At 36.5% G+C, this 8994-nt stretch overlaps 1 protein-coding gene across 5 annotated transcripts in view; it reads right to left on the bottom strand.

Moving 5' to 3' along the window:
* The window catches only part of LRRK2 (leucine rich repeat kinase 2), a 192376-nt gene extending 183613 nt beyond the window's left edge, over positions 1–8763 (bottom strand). For 4 of the 5 annotated variants that reach the window (XR_011483287.1, XM_070454571.1, XM_070454570.1 and 1 more), the window contains exons 1-4: positions 8513–8763; positions 8150–8235; positions 3687–3796; positions 1103–1191 (exon numbers count right to left, since the gene is read on the bottom strand). Coding sequence is in view for 4 of the 5 variants with exons in the window: in XM_070454571.1 (XP_070310672.1) it covers positions 1103–1191; positions 3687–3796; positions 8150–8235; positions 8513–8663 (436 nt within the window). In the remaining variant the exon portion in view is untranslated. Of the gene's footprint in view, positions 1–1102; positions 1192–3686; positions 3797–8149; positions 8237–8512 lie in introns of those variants that run through there. The other variant, XM_070454572.1, reaches the window with a different exon arrangement.
* Between the last annotated feature and the right edge of the window lie 231 nt (positions 8764–8994).

Raw genomic sequence — 8994 nt, forward strand, 5'->3', positions numbered from 1 at the left:
ACACAGGTGCCTCGTGAGCTACAGTCCATGGGGTCACAAGAGTCAGACACGACTTAGCAACTAAACCGCCAAGACTAGTTAGCACATTCGATTACATATTTTAATAAAAGGCTCTGGCGAAGTGGTGAGGACCTTCAGGCCTTTCCTATCCCTCTTCTTTCATTCTCTGATCGTCTCCCTCTGTCTTCCTTTCTCTTTCTCCTAATGGCCCCGGATCACTTGGCAGGGATTATGAAAGCATTTACAATCTCACCACCCACACATCCAGCTCCTCTCATGCTCTCCTCCTAGACCTCTGCAATGCTGCACATGCTGTTCTCTTGACCTAGAGTACCCTTCACACGTTGAAGGAAAGCCTCCCTATCCTTTCTGATTAGCTTCCCTGTAAGCAGTCTTTCTTCTTAGAATCTCACATCATAGCAAGAGTCCAGCACGGCAATGATCACAACGATTGCACCACAGCAACACTCTTTGTTTCCAGGTCCATTATCCTTCAAGCAGAAGTTTACTCAGGGAAAGAACCTGACACGTGAAATAAGAACCTGTTTCTACTGCTTCTTGCTGAGGCAATCTCTCTGGTTTCAGGGTTCACTCAAGGGATGTTTTGAGGATTATGCTTATAAAAGCATATGAAGTATTTTACATGTTAAACCTAGCATTTAGCAAGCACAAAAGAAGAAAGGCTATATATTTTTATTATGACATATTACTATTATGTCATACTCTAGAACATGTTTTATAGAAAACACATTAGAGATATAATGGAGAACAAATACTCATGACAGGACATGTATGGCTAACAAACTAATGGGAATATGAGATGTGGGACCAGATCGGAGGAGCAAAGCTGAAGACAGAAATTAAATTTGGGAATAATATACAAGGTGATGTTTAAGGCCAATACACTAGGTGGTATTTTTGAGAGAAAAAGTTTAGAGAAAAGAGATAAGGAGAGAAAAGGAAAATGGATACACAGAATTTTGGAAATCATCAATATTGAGGTTAGGATATTATATTTTTAAAAAATTAAAATACATTTAGTAAGTGGTTTAAATTATTTTTTAACTTGTGTCAACATTAAAAATATGTGCGTATATACTACCTGAAGTTAGGAGAAGATCTAAGGCCTTCAATCCAACTGTTGTCAGGTTGACACTGGCATTATGAACTGTTAGCATTTTAAGAATCAACCTGTAATTAAAAACAAAAATCAAGATCATCCTAGATGTTTAATCTTTTAGATATTGTCTTTTACTCATCTACATTTTTATTTATCTCATTGCACTTCATTCCCTATATCGAAGCTAATGTGTCTTTTCCCCACAAACCTGAGCCAGGCTTATAATGATTAACAGGGAATTATTATGAGTCTCAACAGAAAAGCTATAACTTTTTCCTCAAAATATTTAAATTCAATTATTAACTACTTCACTCAATTCTATATTCGAAATAATACTGAGTTAAATGTACTAAGGGATTAGTCATTTTGTATGTCATACAAACTTGTGAATTTTATGTGACACATATTTATATATTAAATTATAGAGATGTAATTAAAATGTTAGCTTGCATACAAAAATTAAAAATCATTTGAATATTTAAATTATTGATTTTTTTACTATTTTTAAAAGAGAAATTGATATTACAGAAAGTAAACCTAGTATATCAATAGTATTCAGTTAGTTCAAATACATTCAATTTGAGCCCCTGAGTTATTAATTTTAAAATACACAGTCTGTAGTCTATTCCTACTCAGGGCTGATTAATTTTAAAATATACAATCTATAGTTTATTCCTACCCAATGCTGCATGGCTTTCTGTTGTTAGAAAATAGAGTTTCAATGGCTTCACTTAGATTCAAGAAACTCGGCACATGGTCTCTAGCGATGAGTTAAGGAATTGAGAGACTCTCTCCTTCAACTCTGTTAATTCTCCTCCTACCCATGCTGCCCCTACCTCTTCTTGAATCATTCCCACTATTCCTGACTTCATTACCACACAAGAGATTTCTCCTTTAGTACTGTAAGCCTTTGAGGGGGGAAAGTCCGTGAATATAAGGAGATATGTTTTATAACTATTGGCTGGAAATGATCTAATATACTCCACTATAGAGAAGAGTAGAGAAGGGTGTGTCTATATTGTTCACACTACTTCTGACCTAAAGGAGGGATGTAATAAATACCTGATGAACAGAAGATGAATCAATGATGAGTGAGCAAATAAATGAATGAAAAGAAACTTCCTGTAGAAACATTCACATAAGTTAACTGGAACATTCGGTTTGTACTAAAATATGACTAAATAAGTTTTCCAAGTCTCCCTAAAGTTACAGATTACAAAGCTTTGGGGATTTTGGAAATTCTCATCCAAACCAAGGAACACATAACATTACAACTATTAATTGCAGGCATATTTTGCCTAATTCTTCATTAAATGCTGTATTCTTTATTACTGACATAGAATTTCAGGGATTAGTTTGGAGATGAGAGTGTCTATTAATTGTAAAAGTCTCCTTGTAAAGCATACTCTTTAATGCTAGAAACTGAAAAACAGCAACTCATATTTATCAAAGATGAAAAAATATACAAGCATAGGTATACTCGCCTATGAACAAACAGTTCTTATTTGTCTAAATTTGCAGCCACGGTTAAAACTAATAGAGATGTAAATTTTAGTTTTGCATTAATTATGTTTTCCACAGAAATATATCTTTGGAAATCATAGTATTCACTTTTCTGAGGTAAAGAAAGTATAAAGAACACCCAAACTTGAAGACAGAAGATATTTTATTAAATGTCGAGAAACAAAAAAGTTATTCAAAAGTTATCCAAAGTTATCCAAAATGGACTTTCCTGGAAACACAAAAAAAAAATTCTTTAATTATGGCTAAAGAAGTAGTCTCATTTAAGAAGTCATTATGTTGAAAACTGCAATAACATAGCTAGTAAATAGCTATCAAGATTTGGCTGCAGATGTGCTGAAAGAAAATTTCCTCCTTTTTCTTCATTTTAAAAGCTGCAGTTTAAGCTCATTAAATATATACATATGAATATACATAAATGTGCTTTTTAAAGACAGTAAAGCATACATTTCTAAATTACTATTTAGAGAACTTTTTAGTTTCCATATTTTTGTTTTGAAGAAGTAGCGGTTTGTGTCCTGTGTGTGTGCTAAGTCGCTTCAGTCACGTCCTACTTGGTGCAACCCTATGGACTGTGGCCACCAGGCTCCTCTGTCCATGGGATTCTCCAGGCAAGAACACTGGAGTGGGTTGCTGTGCCTTCCTCCAGGGATCATCCCAACCCAAGGATTGAACCCACATCTCTTCAGTCTCCTGCACTGGTGGTAGGATTCTTTACCACTAGCGCCACCTGGGAGGCCAGTGGTTTGTGTCAATTCTACTATTAAAAAGTGAAAAAAAAAAAGAAATTTTATCCATTTGAATTCATAAGCATTCATCTACAATTTAATCAATTGTATAACTATTATTATTAAAATAATAACAATACCTAACATTACATCAAATGTTAGTCTTCTAAGCTCTCTATAAATGTAAATTATTGATTCAAGGAAAACTATATGTATTTTAAAGGATTTTTATCAGTTTGGCTTGAACTGCAAATACAATGTATCAAGAGAAGGGCTGTCATACAGATATTTAGTGCAGTATATTTTTACATACTTACTGGTGAACCCCAAGGACTTCCCAATCATGTCCAATATCATGGGGTCCCATTAAGCTTTGCATCGTATTTGGACAGATTTCTATTAATTTGCATAAAAGTGACCAACCCACCTAAAAATAAGAAAGGCAAATATTCACATTTTAAAACAAACACACATATATGGAACATATTTAGTCAAAGAATCTCTTCATTCTTAATAGACTAGGTGACTATTATTTTAAAATAGTTATTTTAAAACAAAATTATATTCAAAATGTTTACTCAAAAGTATGCTAAAAAGAAGTATAATAAAATCATACTCAAAAAGCAAGTCATATAATTAGAAAACATCTTTCTCCAAAAATCTACTGAAAGGGCATACAAAAAGTAACATTTCTAAATGATGAAGGAACAGATTGCCTATTGTCTAAATAAAAAGCAATAAAATAAAACTTAAAAAATAGTTTTAGAGGACATACCAAGACTGTGACATACAGGAAAGGTTAGTCTCAGGGCTTTGCACTTTTTAAGGCACATCCACCTCACATAATTTATTTTAAATATTTGGGACTTTAATTAAAAGAAAAAATGAAGTAGTTTGGAATGGAAGATTAGGAAAAGCCAGAAATTTTGAAAGCCAAGTGTAAATTATCAGGAAAGACTGCTCCCCAGATAATAAAGCTAAGACACATGGCAAGAGAAGCAGCACTGTCTGATGACTGTAACATCTTTCACACATAAAAGAGAAAGGCACTATGAGATGGAGAGTAGGTAGAACTTCTCATCGGACTCCTCTAGACTTCTTCAGTGTACCTAAATATGACTTGATGAGGTCAAGTTGATGAGGTCCTTAAAGTCTTTCACATTTCCAAATGAATTATGATTTTACTGATGCATTTTAAATATACCTTCATTCAGTTCACTTTTACAAGTGATGCCAGATTGAATAAGTTGCTCTTTACTTCTAAAAAATACATTTTTAAATATTAATGCTATTTTAATTCCAAACAAAATTAACTCACTCTTCCTGCCATATATTCCTCTCCAAATTCAAGGACTTTTCAATTCTTCCTACTATGTTACAAAACTACACTTGATATGGTCAGAAAAAGAAGATGCATAGATATTCAGTTCTATAGATTAATGGAGAAGTGCCTAACTATGATGTGTGATAAATACCAATATCATATGAATTTTGAAAGCTGGATTCACTGTCAGGAAGATTTGCTCAGGGAAGAATGTAATACAGAAAAAGTGTGATTTGAGTTAGATTTCAAAAGAACTATAAATGTGGTCACTTAAAACAGTGAAATGGAAACTTCTAAAACTGATGAGCTGTGAGGAAGAGAAGTAAGATGCTAAATAGAGAGGAGGCTGCCAGAGAGGGGCCCATTGCTAAATGAGACTGAATGTGTGATTGGAGCTGAGTGGCACAGAGTTGAATGACCAGGGGAGAAATTTCTATGTGTCTGAAGAGGAATAATGGCACACGTTTCCTAATTGTTTACAGGAATAAAGAAGGGGTATTTAATATGATAAAAGTGATTATACAAGAGTTCTTTACAAATACCATTTCTAGATCTTTTCTGGATTAAGCATGAATTGCTTTACTCTGTCATTACTTCCTCTTACACAATTTCAAATTCCTTGAAAAGGAAGCAATTTTTGACAGCTATTTTTACTTATATGTGAGTAGACATCCTCCTCCACGTAAGCTGAACAGATATTGACAATCCAGATGCCATAGAAACTGGCTATTTCTGTGCTTTTATAAAATATATCAAGATTTTTTCATCTAAGTATTTCAAAAATAACATTTGGAACAGTTTCTGGTGGGAAATAAATCATAAATCACACAGGATGCTATACTCATCTCTGTACCTGCATGGCTGACTCAAGAAGAAAACCTGTTTTGCTTTGGTTGGTGAAATAGCAGCATCAGTAAAATTGGTTTGCAAAAAGACTGAAGCAACTGAGCTTCTATGATTAAACAGAATTGCTAGCTGCAAAGTGGAGGTAACAACTGATCCACTAATGTATTCAATTAAAAGCTTATCTTTCAAAAAGAGAAACCTCCCATCTTGGACAGTTGTAATACAATTGGTAGTTTCACTTCATTATAATTATTCTGTAAACTCAAATTATCTAATTAATGCACAATGGGAAACATCTAGGGTTTAAAGAAAATTTTAGTCACTTGCATATATTTCACTCACACCAAAGATTGAAACTGTGTGAATAAAGTAATATAAAACTGAAGAACACAGAGAAATGTTCAGATGACTTGCAGGAAAAGATATTTATAAGACAAATAGCCTAACTACCAACTGTCTAAAGACTGTGATGTATTAAGGAGAACTAATAAAGCATGAAAACACATTGAAAATAAAAATTCAGAGTCAGGAATGTCATGTTAAATTCTGAAAACAAACCTTGATGTCTATTTTTGAAGGGTAATTTAATTCCCTAAATTCATCAAGTGCTTTTACTTCAGTACTTTCAGCTGATTCAATGTATAAAGCTTTAAAGTATATCTATTTCACCAGTAATATGCATAAATTTGAAGAAGAAAATATTTTCTTTTAAGTAGAGTATTAAAATAACCCTTTGATAAGATCAATGATAATTTAAATCAATAATGTCAGTAGGCATAGCATGGCCACAGTATTTGTACCAAACCACTCTACTTTTTACTTATATGAAAAACTTGTGAATTCAGCACCTACTATATTACGAAAAAAGACTTTGAAGGTGTGTGAAACTTGAGTCCTGACTCTGTCACTAGCTCTGTGATCCTAAATGAGCTACTTCCTCTGAGAAAAAAAGATTCAGTGAGATTTCTGAGAGGGAAGTAAGATTTCAGCAAGAATCAAATAATATATACACATACATAATGCCCTTTGCAGGTTAATATACTGTGCTACAACTAGTAATACTATTCCATTAAATCACCAAATCAAAAGACAATTCCTTATTTTCTTACTTTGTCTTTGGTTCCTACTGGGCAAGGATATTGAATGACATTCGTAACTACCCCCAACAAACGTGTCTGGGATGGCAGTTTCTAAAATGAAGAATTAGGAGGCGGGTATGTTGCAGGCTCCCCTGGATTCTCAAGTCTAGCACTACCTCCTCTGCAGACCAAGCCCACCCAGGGCCCAGCTGTTCAGAGCTGTACCTGGCAGAGGAGACTCTACCAAGAACAGAATCCAAGGAATGGAGTCTGACAAACAAGGCAATTTTGAACACCAAAGCAGAGGCAAGTAAGAAGGATGATGTGGGTGGAGAGAAGCAAGCACAAAAGGCCAGTGCTGGAGAGTGAATCATGTTCCATAAGCAAAATTTCAGACACTGGGTGTTAAAAGAATAGTGTCTTTATCAGGCCTCCATTTTTTTCTTGATCTTATTTGCTAACAGCCTGAAAATCAATAGGCAGATGGGATATACTTCAGTTGAAGAAAAATAAAAGCAACCATTTATCACACATATGTATATCTTCATATAAAAGAAGCTAGGTATATGGTTCACCCAAGCTAGACATAGCTGGACACAGAGATAAGCATAAGATAGACTGATACAGACAAAGATTCAGATAATTCTTACATCTGTCTAGCCTCTCAAGTATATATTAAGAAATACTGCACCTCGATAGAGTTCAAAGTTCTATTCTCTTTCCCTTTAGAATCTAACGTGCAAATGAAAAAACTAATGTCAGTTCCCCAAATCTCAAAATCTACAAAGGAAGTTAACCTTAAGCAGTAATTTTGTTTTGATGGTGCCTTAATTTTCATCTTAAGGCTCCTTTTCAAATATATCTGAGATATTTAACAAATGTCTGGGTTTCCTATGATACAGGTTCTAAAAGTTTCACTTTTACATTCATTTTATATGAAAATAGTTGAGAAGTACAAATTTAAACTTACAAGGGAATCCTAAAACATTACTCTCTTTAGATAATACAAGGTGTCCTACAACTAAAGAAGGTTAGAAATCTGTCTTCAAGTTTTAAAAAGAAAACGTTAAACCTATGAGAGTGTGCCAGTAACTTCAATTCATTAATTTAATTATTAATTATATTACTGTTCATTACTCCTCTTTCCCAAACTATTCACAATGGTGTCATCTCTAGAACATGCTGTACATTGGGAAGAATCTTAGAATAATTTCATTTAAACACTTAGGAACACATCTTGCCAATGAAAGAAACCAAACCTCAACCCATTATTATTCCCCTCCTATCACCATCCATATTCTGTCAACTCTATAAAGTTACTTCTTAATGATAATTAAGGAGGACAGAATAGGCCCTCTTACACCGTTAACATCTGATAATGACTTAACAATGCTTCCATCTTAAAACCACAGACAGTGGTTTGTCAGCACAAATCTCAGAAATAACCCAGAACTCTGGGTACAAAGTATCATTAGAAAAACACCTACTTCCAAAGAAGGGGAAATGGGCGAAATGAAAGCAACTCTTTTACCTGCTGCACACTAGCGACTCTCATATATGAGTCCAAGACGATCAACAGAGGCACGTGGACATTTTTGTCTTGAAATAACTTGGAGGCTGGAAAAGAAAGGGGGTAAGGAAAAGGCGCAAAGTCACGATTCATGGCACCCCCTTTTAAGTCTGAAAAGGAGGGAGAACGCAGAAGCGAGCGCAAGACCTTCCTAGAATTGTCAGCTCTTTTCTGCCCAAAGGAGTAGAGAGCTTTCGACTCAAGAGTGCAGGTTTGTGCGGCCACAAAGTTGGGAGGAGAAAGTTTGTTTAAAAGGCCGGGGGAAGCGGTGGCGGGGAGAGGGGGGTGCGGGCGGTAAGGAAGAGTTTCCCGACAAAAGATTACCGTGATCGGCGTAAGTGAACACCAGCATATCCTCCAGGGTTTGAACCAGCGTCTCTATCTGTTTTCCTTCCTGGACATTGTTCAGCCTAACTATCAACTTCTGCAGAGATTCCTGGTCCTCCTCGCACCCCTGGCTGCTGCCACTGGCCATGACCGACCCTGCTCCAAGCCGGCCGCCCCTCCCGCACTAAGGCCGGCGGCTCCGGGAAGGAGGAGACGTGCCCAGCTCACCGGCCGTAGCCAGCGCTCCCAGCCGGCCGCATCAGCACCCACGCCCGCCTGTTTATGCGAAGGCGGCGGCTCCCGCCCTCTCTCGGAGCCCTCCTCCCCAGCGTCCTCCTCCCCCACGCAAGGCCAACACCCCGAGGCCTGCAGGGGAGCAGGCCGAGGTGCGGCCCAGCGCAGAACCTTGCCGGGTGCGCACGACTCAGCGAGAGCGGCCCGGGGTGGCGGGGCCGCGCCCGTGTCCCCCGCGCGGCCCA

Source organism: Odocoileus virginianus, chromosome 24, assembly GCF_023699985.2.
Source record: "Odocoileus virginianus isolate 20LAN1187 ecotype Illinois chromosome 24, Ovbor_1.2, whole genome shotgun sequence".
NCBI classification, from domain to species: Eukaryota; Metazoa; Chordata; class Mammalia; order Artiodactyla; family Cervidae; genus Odocoileus; species Odocoileus virginianus.